The sequence below is a fragment of the Pongo pygmaeus genome, chromosome 10, assembly GCF_028885625.2.
Source record: "Pongo pygmaeus isolate AG05252 chromosome 10, NHGRI_mPonPyg2-v2.0_pri, whole genome shotgun sequence".
NCBI lineage: Eukaryota > Metazoa > Chordata > Mammalia > Primates > Hominidae > Pongo > Pongo pygmaeus.
The window spans coordinates 76,067,972-76,089,684 of NC_072383.2; the positions used below are offsets into that span (position 1 = coordinate 76,067,972).

The window sequence follows — 21,713 nt, forward strand, 5'->3', positions numbered from 1 at the left end:
AATTGAACAATGAGAACACATGGACACAGGAAGGGGAACATAACACACCGGGGCCTGTTATGGGGTGGGGGGAGGGGGAAGGGATAGCATTAGGAGATATACCTAATGTTAAATGATGAGTTACTGGGTGCAGCACACCAACATGGCACATGTATACTAACCTGCACATTGTCCACATGTACCCTAAAACTTAAAGTATAATAAAAAAATAAACAATAATAAAAAATATGGTTGTTGATAGGATTAACTTAGAATTCAAGCAAAGTTCAGTGCTCAATTGTATAACCTTGGCCAGATTACTTAACCTCTTTGTGCCTCATTTTTTTCACATATAAAATAGGGGAAATAATGGAAACTTCATGCTGTTGTTGGGAGGATTAATTGAGTTAATACGTGTTAGCTGCTGTTGGGAGGATTAATTGAGTTAATACGTGTTAGACACTTACTTCAGTGCCTGCCATGTAGTGGGTGCTATATACATGGTATAAAACAGTAATACAGGCATGGTCTTTGCTTTCATGGAATGCACAGCATTGTGGAGGCAATAGGCAGTTACAGTAGAGTGATAATGACTATAATACAGGGAATGGTAAGCTATGGGAGAAAGTAGAAGAGCCATCTAATTCAGACTCGATGCTGTGGGGGTCAGAGGTGGGTGTGGGAGTAATTTTTTCCCCCGAGGAGGTAAGGTCACAGCTGACACCTGATGAATAAGGTGCTTCTACCTGTCGGTAGTCAGTGTACTCTATCTGCTACTAAGAATCATTTAAATTATGAGGAAATATTATTAGTCTCTGAAAGGGATCTGTTGGTGAAATAATCTTGAAATTATTCATACTTGTAACATAGATAATAAGCAAAATATTGGAATCCATTCACAGACAGTGAATGGATTTGAGTAATTGAATGTTTTGAAGCTTGTTGGATTGGTCTTGAATCAGTCAATATATCCACTGTTTTTTAGAACACCTTAGTGTTTGTGTATGAATCTAATGAATTTTCATAAATATTCCAAACGTGAGCACAAGTAGACTTTGCATGAATATTTTTAAAAGATCAATTTCTCATTATATGCTTTAAAATTTATACCATATAAGCCTTTCGACTTTTCAGTGAATGGCAAGATTGAAATATAGAATATATAGACACAGTCTTGTATTATACTATTAGTATTAGTCTTTGCTAACTGAAATGAGGAACTGCAGAGGGGTAGTAAGACTTAGAAGTCATTGTTAGTCTATCAATTTGTTTAAGAAAATGTAATATAAATGTATTTGTGTACAATATTTTATTGTTAATATCAATTTCAAATATCAACTATGTTATTTTAGGCACACTTCGTTTTTTAGAAAATAAAACCTGTCTAACTCACACAAAAATTCATGTAACCATTTGACTTCTTTTCCATCTCTAACTTCTTTGTTCTTTCCTTCTGTTGTATGTCAATTTATTTTTCTGAAAAATGAGTTAAGACTAGTATTCTGTACCAATTGGCTGGATTACATATGGTTTATCATGTGTTCTGACTTTTTTTAAAGAAGACATTTAAAAATAAAAGCATTGTAGTTTTTTATTTATAGGTATTTAATAAAATGGAATGAGCTCCAATTCCTGAATGGTATTAAAATAATATCTTTATATAACATTTCATTAAGCATTTCATCAAAAAAGATTTGCATTTATTTTTCAATATCTATATGTTTACAGTACCACTTAAATGTCTAATTCAATCATCCCCTCATCCCCAAAAACAGAGGAAGAAAGAGGGAGGCATTCATGGTTGATTAAACTTAAGATAAATGACTTGACCAGAATTACACAGTTTCCAAATGTTAACACTTGGATGGAGGTCTTTTAACTCTAAGCTCAGTTCTTTTTCTTTATTCTATACAATATTGTAAAATCCTTCCTTTAATTTAGTTTTGTCTTCTTAAAAATAAGACTGTAATCAAGCATTAATTATACTAGAGCAGTCATATAAAGATTCACATCATAATGTGCCTTCCAAGTGGAATGTAAACAAACACTAGTGCATTATGAAATACTTATATGACAAATAGATTTGTTTTCCTTTAACTCTTAAAAAGTAGCTTGATTTATTCTGATCATTATGGGAAGCTGTAGGTGTGCTAAGAGCAGAGTCTCTGAAATCAGTTCAAATACAGACTTTCTGACCATGAAGAAGTTACCCTCTTCTTGCCTCAGTTGCTTTATCTGTAAAATAGGGATGATAATATGAATACAAACCTTGTAGGATTATTGTAAAGATAAATAGATATAGATTGCTTAGTAGATTATCTGATCTATAGAAGCATAAATTTCAGTAATATACAAATTAAAATAAAATTAACAGGAAGCTAAATTATAAGTTATAAGCATATTTAATCAGATAAAAATGAACTAAACAATTAGCTAAATTCCCAGTAGCTTAAGCCAATTTTCAACATTCATTATACAACATATTTTTATAGGGCAAGGTGGAATATCCATTTACTATTATGGGCTACAGTGGTGGTTGAAAAAGAACACAGAGAATTGCTTAGAGGAGGGGTAGTGTTTTATTCATCTTTGGATATCTGTGACTAGCAAATTTATTTGGGTTAGAGTAATTTCAGAGGGGAAAATAAAGCACATCCCCCCCACCGCCCCCACCCCAGAATCAATACCTCTCAAACATTTTCTGAAATATGGTAAAAAAAAAAAATCACATCAGAGAAGTGATTGATGCCACAGTCTCTTTTCAGTTCAGAGGAGAGAGACTTGTATCCATCAATAGTTTGGAAGTTCTCAATTATGTAATATAAATGATCAAGATTAATCGCCTTTTCTTTATTTTTCTTCTAAACAATGTCCAGATTCCTCCAAAGGACCTCAATCGTCTTCAGGTGTAAATGGTAACGTGCAGCTTCCCAGTACTGCTGGGCAGCCTCCTGCCTCTGCCATCCCTTCTCCAAGTGCCAGCAAGCCCTGGCGCAGCAAGTCTATGAATGTCAAACACAGTGCCACCTCCACCATGTTGACTGTAAAGCAGTCAAGTCCAGCCACCTCGCCCACACCATCTTCAGACAGACTGAAGCCACCTGTCTCAGAAGGGGTCAAAACTGCTCCCTCAGGACAGAAATCCATGCTTGAGAAATTCAAGCTAGTCAATGCCCGGACTGCTTTACGCCCCCCGCAGCCTCCCAGTTCAGGACCTAGTGATGGTGGGAAGGATGATGATGCCTTTTCTGAATCTGGTGAAATGGAAGGTTTTAACAGTGGTCTGAATAGTGGTGGCTCAACAAATAGCAGTCCCAAAGTGTCACCTAAGTTGGCCCCTCCAAAAGCTGGAAGCAAAAATCTCAGCAATAAAAAGTCTTTGCTACAGCCAAAGGAAAAAGAAGAAAAGAACAGGGACAAAAATAAAGTTTGCACTGAAAAACCAGTCAAGGAAGAGAAGGATCAGGTGACAGAGATGGCTCCAAAAAAGACCTCCAAAATTGCAAGCTTGATCCCTAAGGGCAGCAAGACAACAACAGCCAAGAAGGAAAGCTTAATTCCATCTTCCAGTGGTATTCCAAAACCAGGCTCTAAAGTTCCAACAGCAAAGCAAACCATTTCACCTGGCAGCACAGCAAGCAAAGAGTCTGAGAAATTCAGGACTACCAAGGGGAGCCCTTCCCAGTCCTTATCTAAGCCTGTAACCATGGAGAAAGCAAGTGCTTCTAGTTGTCCTGCGCCTTTGGAAGGAAGGGAAGCTGGCCAGGCTTCTCTTTCTGGTTCCTGTATCATGACAGTGGCACAGAGCAGTGGGCAGAGCACAGGAAATGGTGCTGTCCAACTCCCTCAACAGCAGCAACATAGCCACCCAAATACTGCGACAGTGGCACCATTCATTTACAGGTAAGGTAGCCTCTGCTTATCCGCAGTTGTAAATATATTTACAGGCCTGCATACTCAAAGTGTAATAGGGAAGGCTGATAAAGTGGTGCTTTATGTCGTCATTTTGAAGTAATGTTTCATGCTAAAGATAGAGGCCTAGAATTCAGTGCGGAATCCTAGTCTGGAAAAAAACTTCCAGTAGGATCTAGTTTTATTCCCTCTCTCATTCCCTCTCAGAAATTGAGACCTTCAAAAATTAAACTACTTGTTATCAAAAGCCAGCTAGAAACCAGATGCCACAACTTTCTCTTGTGTTTATTCATATTATTGCTACTACTATACTGCTTCTCTTACTAGCAGCAGACTTTTAAAATAATTCTATTACAGAGTTTACGGTTATTTTTGTTGTCATCTTTGGGAGAAAGTATACCATAATGTTTAATGAGGCAGCCTCTGAAATGATAAAGTTGCGGATTTCATTCCTAGTTCTGCCACTTTTCAGCTATAAGACACTGGGCAAGTTACTTAACATTCTTTAGTTTCATTTTCTTCAGCTGTCAAATAGGAACCACTACTTTGTAGAGTTGAGACTATTAACAGAGGTCATGCATATAACATGTTTACTGTATATCCTGATGTGTTGCAAACGTTCTTCAAATGTTATTTATAAGGTATTACTTTCTCAATGTAAATTTTATATTAATTTCCCACAGCAAGGCATAGGTTTCTAGGTAAAAGGTGTTACATATATAATTTGTATTACTTATTTGAGTTGTATTACTGATTTGTTTTTTTTACCTTTTATTTATTTATTATTTATTTTACTTTGCATTCTTATTTTGTAGGCATTGAAATACACAATATAAAATTTTTAAATGCATTATTATGCATTTTAAAATATGCATCCTACCACCCAAATGGTAAAGACAACACTTTGCCTGTTGTTCTGTGATTTGTTTTAATCGATTAGAGATATGTCAGTAACTGCTGTGTCCCCAGTTTATTCACTGCTTGGTTGGTAAGGAGATGGCCTGAGGAGCAATAATGTCTGCTTTGTCCCTTCTTTGGGCAGGTTGGCAATTTAACTACAGAAAGAAAATTTTTTGAATAGGAAGCAGGACCCACTACAATTAAGAAAGGATCAAAACTATATAGTTTAAAATTTTATTAAGTTTTTTGAATATAAAAGTTTTTAAAATAAAGCAGTTTATACTGATTTATTTTTTTCTCAATGAGGAACCTACGTGCTTTTTTTCTGAGGTTTTTATACACTCAGCAAAACAAAATTATTATAATTATTACATTTAAGCTCTTGGGACATTACAATTGAATGTTGCTATTCTGACTTCAGTAGTACTAACTCATTTAAAATACTTGTATTTGGATCAGATGGGAGTCTGCAGCTCCTTCTGACTCCAGGGTCCCTATTTGACAAAGCAGAATTTAAGATGTCAAAATCATGATCCACATTTCAAAAATGTGAGAAAAAAAATCATGAAGTTTTAAATATGTCATACTCAGCACCCTTGTGGATTACAAATATATTCTGTAAAAACATCAATCCTTTCAAAAAATCACAAGAGAATTTCATAGGAAAGTGTAAATCTAGAACTGCTAATTTAGTAGGCTTCTTTCTATAAGTAGCAACAAGCTTTTAAAAAAATTGTTTACAATAAGATATCCACTGGAAACAAATTTAGTGGTTTCCATTTGAAAATGTAACTTTTAAATATCAAAAACAGGAAGCAGCACAGCAGCACAGCTTAGAAGTTACAGTGTGGATCCGCTGTGTGACCCTGATGAGTTCTTTGAGAAACTCTTTGAGTTTCAGTTTGACATCTTTAACAACAAGACTATAAAAGTGAGGCAATGTAGCCAAGTAGCTAAGAAAAGAGGCATTAGAGAGGCTGAGGCAGGAGGAGAATCGCTTGAAGCCAGGAGGCGGCAGAGGTTGCAGTGAGCTGAGATCGTGCAATTGCACTGCAGCCTGGGCAACAAGAGGGAAACTCAAAAAAAAAACAAAAAGGGGGGTGGCGCTGTAGAATATGTCTCACTCTACCATTGTTCAGAAACAGCATCTTGTGGTGGTGGTTGCCTAGGTGGGACTCTCAATGCCACCACTGATTAGTTGTGTTACTTTGGGTCATACATGTAAAGATTCTGACCCACAATTTCCTAATCTGTGAAATAGGTATGATAATAGTAGAAGCTACCTCATTAGGCTATTTTGAAGATTGAGTTGATAGTTATCTGTAGAACAGTATCTGCCACATAGTAAACAGCCTTCCCTAAACTTCACTTTCTAATCATATAAAGTATGATTGATAAAGGATGCCTACCTCGATTGATTGTATGAAAGATTAAAGAAAATAATCCCATGTAAAATTTTTAGCACACAGCCGGATTTTGAGTAAATTACATGAATATCAGTAATTATTTTTATTATTATCAACAATATAACATGGTTAAAAATAAATAAAACCATGGCTGGCATGGTGGCTCATGCCTGTAATCCCAGCATTTTGGGAGGCCAAGGTGGGAGGATGACTTGAGGCCAGGACTTTGAGACCAGCCTGTACACCAGAGCAAGACCCTGTTTCTACAATAAATAAGTAAATTAAAACTGTCTCATAAAATTTCACATTGAAGTCTATATATAAAGTAATATTCATTCAAAGTTTTTAAATCAATGCAGAACAATTTTACAAATAATGTGTAAATCCTCAAAAGGCAGAGTGGTTGACATTCATTCTTTTCAGCTTTCAGTAAAAGCTTGTTTATAGAGTCATGACATTTGGATTATGTAACCTTTTATGTTCTTTCTGACTTTCACTGTTCTATCCCCATGTAAGAATCCCTCCTATAAAATCCCTGACAATTATTTTTGGAGTTGCTAATCATCTGATGAGATAATACTAATAATTTACTCTTTTATATTGGTATTATCATTTGTTGAGTGCTTTCTTAGTGAAAATCTTTGTGTCACAAAATATATGTGAATTTTCTCATTTAAACTTCATCATGAACTCATGAGAAAGAATGTTATCCCCCATTTTCCAGAAATGAAGAAGCAGAGATAATAAGTCAGAATAGTAATAATCTCTTAAGATCATAAAGCTAGTAGAAATTTGCTTTGCTTATCAGTTCTATCTACGTGATAGAAATAAGAGGTATTGTTACTGAGAAAATTCTGGTTAGGAAAATGCCAATAGTACACTTGCAAAATTCTCAATCAGAACTCACTTATAACTGAAAATGGTAATTGCTGTTAATTAGTATAAGTTATATAAATGTATACAGATACATATATATGATATGTAAAGACAATTAAATAACTTTTATATAATGGGAAGATTGATGGCTGATGGTTACTTTTTTTCTCAGCTCAATTCTAGATTAGTACTTATTCCTTCTGAGACTCTAATACATGCTTCATAGTACTCTTTGTCACAAACTGGATGTTCAGAGTTCTATAAATATAATGTGGATTCTGGAAGTTAGTAGATTTCCTATTAGCCTAACTTCCTATCTAATATAAATTATTCTGTACATAGTTTCAGTAATTCAATTATCTCTACAGAGTGATAAAGTAGTTTCAAATTTGCTGTTATTCTTATTCATTTATCAAATAGATATAACTAAGACAAAATGTTGAGAATTAAAGAAAATATTTTATTTTGGTTTAAGCAGTTCCTGATAACTAGAGCTACCTGAAATTGGAATAGGCTTCTTTTTATAGTGTTAAGATGACCATCTGAAGTATTTAAAAAGTGGCAGAGTGACCAGTTATTACAGTTTAGGCAAAGGGAAATTGCTGCATACTTTTTCATTTATGTACTCATCCCTCATTCTACAAATACTGTGTAACAGAAGATACAAAGATTTTTTAAAAAAATCTCCACCTTCTGGGAGCTCAGTCTACTAAGGGTAGTAAGAATAATATCGTCAAAAATATTAAACCATTACTGTTATGGAAGTGTATGCAACATACACAATTAATGTAGAAAAAAAGAGAGTTTTTTACAAATCTGACAAAATGGAGTCAACTAATGCATCACCAAGAAATTAAGATAAGGGTAAGACATAAAAGATGAGTTACAGTTTGTCACAAGGATGGAAGAATGTTGTGCTATCATCCAAATTTGATATACTACAATTTTATAATCCAGGCATGGTGGGAAAAATAATAGGTATATTGTGAGCTGCTATGCAAATACTAGTAACTGGAACTGCTATAGACACTAATGGTTAGGATTTGTAATTATATGAATGAGAGACTGTATTAGTCAGTTTTCACACTGCTATAAAGAAATTCCTGAGACTGGATAATTTATAAAGAAAAGAGGTTTAATTGGCTCACAGTTCCGCATGGCTGGGGAGGCCTCAGGAAACTAACAATTAAGGTGGAAGACGAAGAGGAAGCAAGGCACGTCTTACATGGCAGCAGGCGAGAAAGAGAGGACATGGGAAACTGCCATACACTTTTAAAGCATCAGATCTCATGAGAACTCACTCGCTATCAGGAGAACAGCATGGAGGAAACTGCTCGCTTGGTCCCATCACCTCCCACCAGGTCCCTCCCTCTACACATGGGGATTATAATTCAGATTACAATTTGAGATGAGATTTGTGTAGGGACACAGAGCCAAACCATATCAGAGACTAAAGAAGAAAAGAAATGGAAATAATTTGGATTTTGTTTTTCTCTTTCAGTGACCCCTTCTCCATACATCAAATTTTCAGCTAGTCTTCCTAACCCTTCTTCTGAAACATACCCTCAATCAGACTTTCTTTCCATTTCCAGCCCTTGTCTCCTGGTCCAAGCCACACCACCACCAATTCTCATCTAGTTTCCAATGAGTCTCCCAGCTTCCACTCTGGGCTCTTTGCAGTAACATCCTTCACACAGCTGGCATTTTGACCTTCTAAAAGCGTAAATCATATGTCTTATTCTAATTAATGAAGCCATCTATTAGATTTCCATTACATTAAAAAAATAAAACTCAAACATTGCACCATGACCCTGCAAGTTCTAAGTAATCTAGTACCCTGTTCACAATTGATCCCCACAGCCACATGCAGTCCCCCTTCCCCCAGCACATTGTATCTCAGCCTTCATCCTCCTTCTCAACAAACCAACCTGTATTGCTTTAGAACATATCTTTGGCATATATGTTCATTTATGACTGTAACAACTGTCTTCTAGATCACTGCAGGCCTGTCTTGTTATTAGAGCTCTGCTAATCTCCAGCCATCTCCAACCACCTACTCCAGGGGAATATATATTATGTGCCTTCTCAGAATTCTGTTTAATCATCCTCTTGTATTTTCTTTATACAGTTTATTACTATCTGTTCTTTTCTTGTTTACTTATTAACTAGTGTGATTTCAGTCACCTCCTAATGTAATGTAAGTTCATTGAAATTAAGAGTCTTGTCTTTCTTATTTAGTAGCATAATTGCCCAGTACAGAGGCTACCTACAGTAGATACCAAATCAAAATTGTTGAATGAAACACTATCATCCTGTGTTAGAATCACTTGCTATAGAGGAATTTTCAAACCTGCCAAAAATGTACACTGGAACAAAAAAAAAAAATTCTGAAGTCTCTCACTTCCTATAAATGGGAGGGTTTAACTGAAGTACAAACAGCTTTAAAATAGTTAGAGAATTAAACCATACCTTCTCTTCAGCACATTCATTCACTTATTTTTTATCTTCTTTCAACAACTACCTACTAAATTTCTCTTATGCATGAGACATCAAGAATTGAGTGAAAAATCATATGTCCTATGTCATTTTCTTTTTATCATCCACAATGTGGTAGACAAGGGGCAAGCTCAAAGACAACAACAAAATGCAGCTGGAAGTGTAAAGCTCCCCAGGAGTGAACTAGATTTGTTATACTGAGGCTTCAAAAAAGTGAAAAGTTACTTTTAGCTATTGGAATCAGGGAAAGTGGCACTTGAACTGAGTCCAGAAAGATAAGTAGGATTTGGTAATGCAGAGATGAGGGGGACAGGGAGGGAAACATAAGGCTGAAGGAACCACATAAACAAAGTCAATACAAGATACGTAGGGTGGTCGGCAAGTAGGTCAGTTTCTCTTGAACATTGAAGATTGATTGGAGCCTGGTTGTAGTAGAAATTCTTGAATGTCAGAAACTTGGACTTTATGTATGTATATGTGTGTGTTCATACATGTGTGCATGCATGCACATGAGCATGTGTGTGGAAAGCATGATCAGAAAAGTTATTCTTTCTTCAGTATGTAAAATGGATTGTTTGTGGGAGAGGTCAGAGTAGGATGAACCAGGTTAAATGTATAGATGAAGGAGCAATTTAATGAATTTCTTAGGTAGGTTTGTAAAATCTCAAAGGAGGTTCCAGTTATTGGAAAAAAAGAAGAGAAAAGAGAACCACATAGTTTTTTCATTCTGTTTTTTTAAAACTCCTTTTTTATTGTTCCTCTTCTTTCTCAGTGTCCATCCTGAGCTATATTATTTGAACCTGTTTTTCTTGCCTGGAGTTCAAAAATTGTTACCTTACATCCTTCAGACTTTCAAAAAATACCTCCCTTTTTCCCATATGTCATTTTTCTTCCATTGCTTTTGTGTTAATTACATCACAACTATATTCTACGTGCTTTCAAGGACATGTGAAATAAAATAATATAATAATTGGTTAATTATGGAGAAAAGGGAGACCTGTGTGTTTTCCCTAAACCTGTCTCTTTAGAAGCCTCCAACAAAATTTTGAAATAATGCTCACCCAGATTTATAACATGCTGTTTTGAAGTCTACATTCTTTCTTTTCTGACCACTTGTAGTAAATGCCAAGGAAACAATGCATTGGACATAAAGCAAACATGTAGAGGCAAAGAGAGCAGAATCAGGGTTTTGAGTAGTTCTCAAAAAAGAAAAATACCTAACCCTTAGATAAGGCAAGGCACTATTCATAAGGAGAAAAGTATCATGCTTCTTAAGCCCGTTAATTAAATATAAGCAGAGACCCTCTATTAACACTTGACTTGTAAAATTAGGTCAAGAAAATCTGAATTTAGAGTTTTTCCTTCTTTTGATATAATATGCTCTACTTTACACAACCACACCATGGATTCTCAGAAGAAATTTTTATTATAAAATATTTCTGTGGGACTATAAATTTGCCTAGGATGTGACAGGGAAATTGACATTTTAATATGCTATTTTCCAAAAGGCATAGAATGCAAAACATTAGTTTTGAAAATGCTTACTCACAAGGTTTTAAGTTTGGCCTATTTGTTGAGCCAGTACAATGAGGAGGAGGAGGAAATGTGAGTTTACAAAGATTGAAATGTGAAGCCTTTAACCACCATTCAGGTAATGCTTTTGTAAGCCCTGAAGCTACTTCTACATAATATACCACAGGAATGGTTTTATGTGAACTGGGCATAATTGGCTATCAGTAAAAACTAAAGCTTATTGAATGCTTGGCTTGCAAGCTTGTCTTTTGCTAGGTTTGATATGTATCTGCACGTTAGGTAGTGATTTACATTTCCTCGCACAGCAGTATTTTTAGGATGGAATATGGACACACTGCTAGAAGAGGCACTTTTGTGTAGAATACTACCAGGAGTCGGCATTTTCCCAGCAGAGCCAGCAGAGAGGTTCACAAACTGCATTTTCTGTGCTTGATTACAAGGTTCATGGCAAGATTGCCTAACCAAGCCATTGTTGTTTCTTCTCTTCATATTTTATGTTATGTTTTTGGAAACAATTTTAATCTTACAGAAAATTTGCGAGAATTGTGCAAATGACTCTCATGTACACTTCTCCCAGAGCACTCAGAGAACTTATTCATATTTCACCAAGTTTCACCAAAGATGGTCACTTTTAGTAATTCAGGATAAATAGTGCACCTAGTAGTTGTCAGATCTTCCGAATATCCCTCAATCTGGAACAATTGTTTAGCCTTTCCCTGACTTTCATGATATTGATATATTGATGGCTAGGCATTTTACATAATGTTTCTAATTTGGGTTTGTCGTATAGTTCCTCATTATTAGATACATATTAAATGTATTTTTTGTCTGGAATGTCATCGAAATAATACTGTGTTTTTCCCGTTGCATTTTATTGGGTGTTTCATGATATGAATATCAATATCTTCCATTTTGGTTGTGTTGAATTTGATTGCTTGATTAAGATAATATCTGCCACAGTTTTATATTCTAAGTGAATTTGTCTCCATTTGCATGTGATAGGTATTTTTGTGGGAAGATATTTTGAGACTGTGTGTAAAAATGCAATTTTGTATCTACTTTCACCCACAAGTTTTAGCATCCATTGAGCTTTGTTGCCTGAATTAATAATGTGCTATTATAGATGACACCTGGTTTTCTAATTCCATCCTGTCTTCTGTGTTTGCTCCCTGGCATTCTACTTTAAGAAAGAGATATATTTTCTCCCCATGATCTTTCTATCTATTTAAATTATATGGACAAATAGATTTCTACTGTATTTGTTATAATTCATTACTATCACAATTTACTTTGATGCTTAATTTTCCAAGATTTGGCCACTGGGAGCCCCTTCGAGCTGGCTGTGTCTCCTTTCCAAATGCTCTATCACTCTTTGAGAATTTTCTTTCTTTATGGCTCAAGGTGTTCTAGGCTCATTTTGCACATTCCCTAACTTGGCTTTAGATCCTATTCTTTTCTTTAAGGAACTTGTATGTCTTTTTGTATAGAGTGATTTTAGGAACCAAGATCTCATTGCTCCTAGGTTTTCTTGGTGGTCAAAACCAAGAAATATATGTATGTATATACACACATACATACACACACATTAAATCATTATTTATTTTGATATTATATATATGACTTATTATAATTCAATGTGATTATTCACATATACATACATTCATAATACCTCCAATTCCAGCTCAACACCAGTTTATTTTTCTTTCCATACTTGTGCCTCCTTTTGTCAACCATGAGAAACCTGGCTCTCGTTATTCTCAATATGTTTTCTTATTTGCTCAGCTCCCCTGAATCGAGTAAATCTTCCATCCACACTAGACTTCTGTTCACCCCAACAGTTTCCTGGCCTTGGCCCTGGCTGTCACCTGTCTGCCTTTCCAGAATGAAGAAAATAGGAAAGCAAGCACATTACTTATTTTTGAAAGATATGTGCTTTTCTTTCCTTTTTGTTGGGGTTATAAACAGGAATTACAATACATTAGTTAATGTTTCTGACTCAAATCAGTTCTGCTTGTGTCTACATTTGTGACCGTATCTATATCAAGATGGATCCACAGGGGGAAATATTTCTTGAATATAAATCAATATGCAAACATTCATGTTTATGACATTAAAGATTAGAGGTTTGATAGTGTCTAGGATTTATTACTGAGTTCCTTTTAATGATCAGTACATAAAGAATAACATTTATGTTAGACCAGTGGATATGTCACATTTAACGACTGAGTGACTGAGCTGTCTGTTAGCTAAGGGAACCTCAAATGCAGTAAAATACTTAGTTCAGAGGCATTTTGATGGAGTTAAACTGCAGGGTACTAGTTAATAGATCAACATTTCCAGGTAGCCAGATTCAAGTACTGGTTAAGAATCTACTAGACTGTTACCTAGGGCAACTTATTTGACCTCTAGATGTGTTAATTTCTTTATCTGCAGCCCCTACATTGCAAGATTGTTGTGAATTTTGAGTGATAGGCTCTAGGAAAATACTAAGCACCACACTTGGCACATATTAAGTGCACAAAAACAGGTAATAGCTGTCATGGTAATCACTGGTATCATGACTTTTAATGACTACAACTCTCAGTAACAGATGAAGGACCTAGCTTATTAGAATTCTAAATAAATTATACTCTGGAGGCTGAGGTGAGAGCATCTCTTGAGCCAGGAAGGTCAAAGCGGAAGTGAGCTATGGTTGCTCTAGTGCGCTCCAGCCGGGGTGACAGAGTGAGACCCTATCTCAGAAAGTAAATGAATAAAAGAAATCCAAATAAACTGTTTTTGCAATGCTATATCTTATAGTTTCAATAGTTACTCATCACATGATGACCATGTTGTAAATGCACAGTAAGATTGTCTACATAGGACCATGTTGCTGAATATTTTGAAGGAATATTATGATACATATTTTTTTCTTTTTCCAGTTAATAGGAAGAGAATGCATTATCAGCTTATGGAGAAACAGTGAATGTGCCACTGCAATATTCACTATATCTGTCAAAATGTACTTTCTGATTAGAAAACACTCTTGATTCTAAAGTCTTTATAAATTATTTCATGAATCAACTCAAATATTTTTATTTAACTGGTACAAATCATGCATAAAAATAGAGGGTATGTTGTGAGTTTTCAGAGATTTAACTCAACTTCTTTGATCATTTGCATAAAAGGTACATCTTTACCAGTTGGCATTGATTGATCATCTATAGACTGGAGTTAAAATCTAATTTTGCCATAACAAATTATGAGGTGGAAATACTAGAGAAACGGATGGCTTGTAACATCAGTAGACATTTCTGGTCTCATTTACATGTGAATATAAACCAAGGATGACTTCTAAGTCCTTTTTACAGTGATTTGAAGTTTACCTTCACCATGTTCCTTTCTTTCATTGATCAATCTGTTTCCTTATTAATGCTAACGTAGATCACTCATGTAGGGGATTTGATGAGAAATACACCAGAGAACTTAAGGTAAATAAGAGTCTCTTGTGACTTAAACTAAAAGACATAAAAGAGTGAGTCTGCCAAAAATATGCACTGCCACGTTAACAAAAATTTTTAAAAAGACTTCCAAGACAAGACTGAGCTGTCACAAGTAGGAATACACTTTTTTAAAAAGCATGTCGCAGACAGGGGGATTGGGAACTTAACCAATGGAATTAAGTCTTACATATTGAGGAAGATAGCCGTAAGTCAGCTTCTGAAGAATTCTTTTTAAGAGCTGTTTGCTTTTAGTAGAGCAAAAACTATACTGCTAAAATACATTCCAAGTTTTCTTTTACTCCAGACTTTCTTAGATGGAGATATAATCTTTTTTAACTAACATGGCCACAAACATTCTTGCTCCTGTGATGGCTGTTGGTCTTGTTCTCATAGGAACCAATTAGCAGTGGGCTTTAGACAAATATTTCAGTGAAATGCTTAATGTGACTCAGCTTCTAAAAGATGAATCTGTGAATACAAAGTCTGCAGGACTAGAAGTCAACCCTGGCTCCCAGCCAGTTCAACAAGGTGCTGTGTCTCTGTGACACTTCTTTGCAGGCAGCCAGTCAGCTTTCCCTGGAGTCCACAGTTTCACTACATACTCTCCATTTAAACTTCTTCAGCAAGTAATAAAAATCCTTAGAACACTTCAGAGGATTGTTTTTCCCTTCGTTCAGAGACAATAGGTTAAGGAAGAGGTCAGCGAGGGGTAAAGTGGCCCACAATAGATGAAGCCAGGTGGAAGAACAGACTTTAGTAGACTTTAGAAACGAATGGGGAGGGACTGTCAGTAGATGGGGGATATGTGAGAAATTGGGGTCCAGAAGAGAAAGAAACAGGCTACACAAAGAGCAGATATATTTGCTTTTTTAATATTGACCAGAATTTCACAAGAGAGAATGTATTTCCGGTCCTTTTGTAATAACAGTTGATGTCACAATTATTTTGCAAGGCAGGCATTTTTCCTTATTTTTACAGATGAACAAACAAGTTCAGAGAGGTGAAGTAACTAGCCAACATCACATGAGTTAATAATTGATTAGTGATGGGGCCAAGTTTTACACCCAAACCCAGTCTATTTACACATATGCTACTCTTTCTTGCATATGTTTTACCCACCAATAATTTTGTTTTACCATTATGGCTAATAATATTTATTCATATATTTATAAAAGATTTGTTGACTGAAACTTATCTTCTGATACAAGACTGGACACTGAGGATACAATGGTGAGTTCAAACATGGAGAATAGCGTCTAGTCTGGGAGTTAAACATTAATCAATTAATTACATTAATCCCATATCGCAAGAGTATGAAGTGCTGAAAAGATAGGTCCAGGGAATACTAAGTACTAAGTGCTTATAATTGGAGACTTTGCCTGATCAGTGAAATTAGGGAGGAATTTTTAAGAAATTGTCACTTGAGCTAAGACTTGGAGGGAAGGAATCAACTGGATGAAGTGGGGAGGAAAATAATCAAGTGTAAAGACCCTGTTTTGGCAGGAAGCTATGGAAAGTAGGTAGAAGACTCTTGTGGCCGCAGTAGAGAGAGGAGAGAGGAGTCTTGTGTGAGATGATGCTGGAGACCATTATCCCATGGGTTGCGTGGGACCCAACCATGCAAGACCTTGTAAGTTCCATAAAGTTTTCACCAGAGGGCTGCATGAATCAGGACCAGGTTTGTTAATAAAATATTATGACTTCAGTTCTATAAGTGATGAGTTTGACGTATTTTTGTGACAACCAAGAAGAAATGTCAATTAGACAGTCTTTATATACATCGGGAATTCAGAGTAAAGTGCTGGGTTAGAGTTAGAATTTTAGAATTCAGGCGTAAATAAATAATAACCAATACAATGAATATGACTGAGATCATTTAGAGAGACTATAGATAAAAACTAGAAGAAGAATAGAATATTCCTTTGCTGAACTCCCGCTTCTGCTCTCTGTATCCCCACTTCTTTTTTTACTACCCAGAACCACAACATTTAATGATTATGTAAAGGAAAACAATAGAATAAAGTAGAATCCTAAGAAAATGGGAAACACACTGGAGAATTTTTGCCATAAAAGCCAAGGTAGGACAGTTTGATAAAGGAAGGAATGGGCTGCTGTTCTAAATGCTGCTAAGATACCAAATGATTGGAAGACTAAAATATCTTTTAAATTTAGCTACTTTGAGGTTTTTTTTTCTGGCCTTAATGGTATATATCCTATCACTTAAATAGTACATTTTCTTTCTTAATTTGTTTATGCTCTTTATATTCAGTTTTAAGCTAGAATAAAATAGGAACAGTCTGTCAGAAATTATTGGAGGCCAAGGCACAATTTTGTATAGGAAAGTTTCTTTCTTGTATAGTTCTTTCTTTCATATATTAATTCACATATATAACACATATATCAATACAGACAACATGTAGTTTTCCATACTTTCTTAAAACCTAAGTGAACTTTTAAGTTTCTAGGCCTGTCAGGTAAATATTGACTATTTCTAATATCAATGATTACATTTTTTCTCTTGAAACTCAAATTTAGATTAAAAGCAAAATGTTAATTAAGCATTGATTCAAAAATATAATACACTTTTATTCACATATGAACATGATTTGTAAATATTCTTAAAGTAGTAAACATTGAAAGATCACTTGTCATGGCCCACTCCTACTACCAGAAAAAAAAAGGGTAGAAGTAAGGCAAATGAGATGTCTCTAAAGAACACAGTCCAGTGTGCAATCCTATATTACCTTGCCTCCTTCTGTGTCTTAGTAGTTCATGCTGTGAACATTTAAAATGTGTGTTAGTCTGTGTCAAATATACATCGATTTTGAAGCTGCATCAAATAGAAAGCGTACCTTAAAATATTTACCCATGCATAAAGGGAAGAAACATGCATGAAGTATGATTAGAATATCAAAAGTATTCAGGACCTTTGTTGAGTGCTTTTCATTTAATTAGACACACTCTTTACAAGTTAACCACACACACAAATACATACCCATGTACGTACATAGACAAATGTGAAACAGATGATATGAAAGGTAATTGTAAGAATGAGAATTTGTTTCTGGTTGACTTTAATTGCTCTGAAATCTTTGGTAATTAAGTCATCATAATGATGTATACAGCCTAGAACAAAATTATTTTTTATTTTTACACATATTTTAAAATATGTTTTATAGAATTTTTGTTTTAAAAAAGAATTTTAAGTGTGATTTTAGTACTTTCAGTATTCTCACAAAAAATGTAATTTGGCCATATTTCCTCTAAAATAGCAAAAGAAGTTGGATCTTTTAAAATATTTTGCCCCCAAATTATAATCAACTATTGGTAGTTATAAGCTTCCAAATTTAGACAAGCTTAAGAAATCTAATTCCACATCTCACTCCCACTTAGGTAGTATATGAAAAATAACACAATTCTCCTATACATAGACAGCTCTGGAACATTCCAGTCATAAAGAAATACTTACCTTGATGGAAAATTTGTAATTAATATTTCTTGTAGAACTTCCACTTTGATGAGTGACTAGTGACTATAAGTGCTATTTCTTTCTATTTTCATGGTTAATTTCAGGGCACATTCAGAAAATGAAGGTACCGCTTTACCATCGGCTGACTCCTGTACCAGTCCTACAAAGATGGACTTATCATATAGTAAGACTGCTAAGCAGTGCCTGGAGGAGATATCTGGTAAGTGATCTCATCGATGCATAGGTCAAACCTAGGAATTTCTGTATACTCTCCATAAGACTTTTTATTAAATCATATATGTGGTATACTGTTTTTAGTGCAAAAATGGACTATATACATCTCATGCTTCAAAGATCGTTAACTATTTGGCTGTTCTGCTTAGGATGATCTCTTTGTTACTATAAAAGTAATGGTAGTCCTTTCAGAAGTGAAGACTTTAAGTCATTTTGCCCTGAGTCAAGTTGAATAAAATCAGAGAAAACCTGGATAATACATTTGGAGATTGAAAATAAACTAATGATTGGCCATGTATATTCTCCATGGCTAATGCGGCCTGCTCTGTCATCAATTCTGTACAATTTAAAACATTTCTACAGGGTGGTTTCAAATGACCATTCTAAAAAACTCTGAAAAGGAAAATATTTTATTATATATAGATGATGTAAGAAAAAAATAATACATATCCCAGACACGGTTATCAGGTTTTTGGTGTGTATAAAATAGGATGCTTAGCTTGAGAACAATGTTTTCTCTAGGGTCCAGGTAAGCCTAAGCATATATGGAAGGCATTTAGTTTAATTTCATTACATATAGATCTATATTTGTGAGGAACCAAGTAACCTCCTAGCAAAATATATTGCCCCTAAATGGTGAGAGAGTAAAGAGTACTTTATCTGCTCCTAAGTATAATAATGCATGAAAGTAGGGGTGTGTCTGTTGTTCCAGGAAATCTCTGGTCCAAGCCTTGTGTATTCACAGCTAGGTTCAAATGAAGAAAACTAAATAAATTATTTAATTTTAAAAAATTACTGTGTACTCCAAAGTCTCAAAGTGTAAGTGTTGCTATGAAGCTCAAGTGACTCTTTCACAAATTTGGGGGTTAAGAAACTTCTCCACTTTGGCAGACCTGAAAAACATTTGGCAAGCATTAGACATGACTACAGCATCCTACAGTGGATATTGACAACAATTACAGAACAACATCCCAAGGGTACATTTTGGAATCAGCATTAGTTGATAACATTAGGCGTCAGAGGTTTCATATGGAGAGTACAACAAAGGCCAGTACTAGGTAGGGGTAGAAATGGTAATGCCAAGACACAGATATAGGGCTAATAATTGTAGATTTTTCAAATACATGGGGGATGTGTTGACTTTCCATTAACTCTGGGTAGTACCACGGTCAAAATAATGCTATGTGTCTATTATGACCAGATGTTTTATAAAATTAGCATGGCATGAAGATGTGTATACCTCATATATTTATACATAAATGTCCTCAAATTGCATGTTTTAGTACTAGAGCTCAAATCTGTAGGATAAATGAATTTAGTAGAGTTTGAATTGCAATTTTATGTGAATTTCACAAAGGAACACTGTTTTCAGAAACTAATATATCACAGTATATCTGATTGAATAGTCATATTGATGTTTTTCTCTACTTTCTTATTGTCTACCCTTTGATCACTTTTTCATTTTTCCAGTTGATATTTCCTTTTAACATTCTGATTTTTAATAGAATAACTGAAAGTGAATATAAACTGGCAATTAATGTAATAATTTAATGGGTTTATCAGAGAGCATAATATCATTTTGCAGCAATAATCAATTATTTACATAAAATCATAGTTTTCAGTCTAGGATTTTGATAGGAATTCAGTAAAAGAAAGAAAACAGAAAATAAATGGTACAATGAGACTTGTCTAATTATGTCAATCTCACTATTATCTGTTTAAATGCAGCCTATAGTGGGATAGTGAAAATGTCTCTTGTTGCTAACTTGAGATTTCCTGGAAGAATTGTGATATTATTTGCAGTTAGTAAGTTATAAATTGAGTACTATAGTTGAAGAAATTTAGATGAGGAAATATGAGCAGGCCAGTGATAAGATGACTATCACAGAGAAATTAGATTACATATCTTCATCATTTTAAGATTTTGGTTTATGGGTCACTATTACTCTCTTACCATTTCTGCCTTAATTTTTAGTGATTTTAGTATCTACATGGGTGTTCTTTGTAACACCTTGGCCTCTCCCCCCCATAATTTTGTCTTGCAGTCCCTCCTGAGCTACTTATTCTCATCATCATACCCTAGATCTAGGCACCATCAGAAACTCCTACTTCTCTATGACCTCACTTTCATGCACTGCACTCTCACTGATTACAAACTCCTGTCATTTCAGTATTCTTCCTTTTGTTCCCTGACTCCAGCAATGATTCCACTAGGATTTCCAATTCATTGATCCTACCACTTTTTACTGTTCTTCACCAACCTCTGCATATTTTTCTTCTCTCCTTAGTCAGCTAAATTCCTGTAATGAGTGAATGTATTTTTATTTTTATATACCCTAACTCCATTGCCTCTCTCTCACTTAATTGTACTCATTTGATGAAATCATGACCTGGTTACATTTAAATCTCCACCTATTCTATACCAACAATGAATGAACCAGGACAAAACACACTGCATGTCAATGTGACTCACTTTACATATATGTCCTCCAACCTCAAGTGACTATGTAATCCTCCCGGCAGTCAGTCTATTTTTTATACCTTTTTTTCTCAAATGTCCGAGATCACTAGTCCCATCCTTTCTCTTAACTGACGACCTTGATGTGTACTTCACTTAAAAAAGTGAAGCACAAAGAAAAGTTCATGAACCACTGTCATCACACCTACCCAAGTAAAACATATATACCCACTTACTACCTATTTACTCTGCTTTTACTTAGATTACTCTCTCTTCTCTTTAATAGCTCCCTCCCAACCAAATCACTTATTTTAGGCCATAGCATACTATCATTTCTCCAACCTTAATTTAAAAAAAACAACTTCCTGTCCGGGCGCGGTGTCTCACGCCTGTAATCCCAGCACTTTGGGAGGCTGAGGCAGGCAGATCACAAATCAGGAGATCGAGACCATCCTGGCTAACACGGTGAAATGCCGTCTCTACTAAAAATACAAAAATATAGCCAGGCATGGTGGTGGGCGCCTGTAGTCCCAGGTACTCGGGAGGCCTGAGACAGGAGAATGGCATGAACCTGGGAGGCAGAGCTTGCAGTGAGCCGAGATCACGCCACTGCACTCCAGACTGGGAGACAGAGCAAGACTCCGTCTCAAAAAAAAAAAAACAAAAACCACAACTTCCCTTGACCCCAAATTTGTCCTCAAGTACTGTTGTGATTTATCTCCTTCTTTTACGGCATGCTGTAAAAAGAGTACGGTTCAATCACAGTCTTTTAGGCTTTTAGCCCCACTTCTCCACTGGAACTGCTCTTATTGAAGTCACCACTAATGTTAACATGGCCAAATCCAAGGATCAAGTCTCAGGCCTTATCTTGTTTCACCTCGCAGCAGCTACTTGTCCTCTTCTAAGAAGGTTTCTTCCTTGGTGCTATAGTTTGGATACAGTTTGTTTGGTCTCACCAATTCTCATGT

The 21,713-nt window shown here is 35.3% G+C and overlaps 1 protein-coding gene across 2 annotated transcripts in view; it reads left to right on the forward strand.

Annotated features, from left to right (window-relative positions):
• NAV3 (neuron navigator 3) overlaps positions 1-21,713 on the forward strand; it is a 924,153-nt gene that overhangs the window by 710,076 nt on the left and 192,364 nt on the right. For both annotated transcript variants that reach the window (XM_054443382.2, XM_063646517.1), the window contains 2 exons: positions 2,856-3,882; positions 18,158-18,273. In XM_054443382.2, the coding sequence (XP_054299357.1) occupies positions 2,856-3,882; positions 18,158-18,273 (1,143 nt within the window). The remainder of the gene's footprint in view (positions 1-2,855; positions 3,883-18,157; positions 18,274-21,713) is intronic.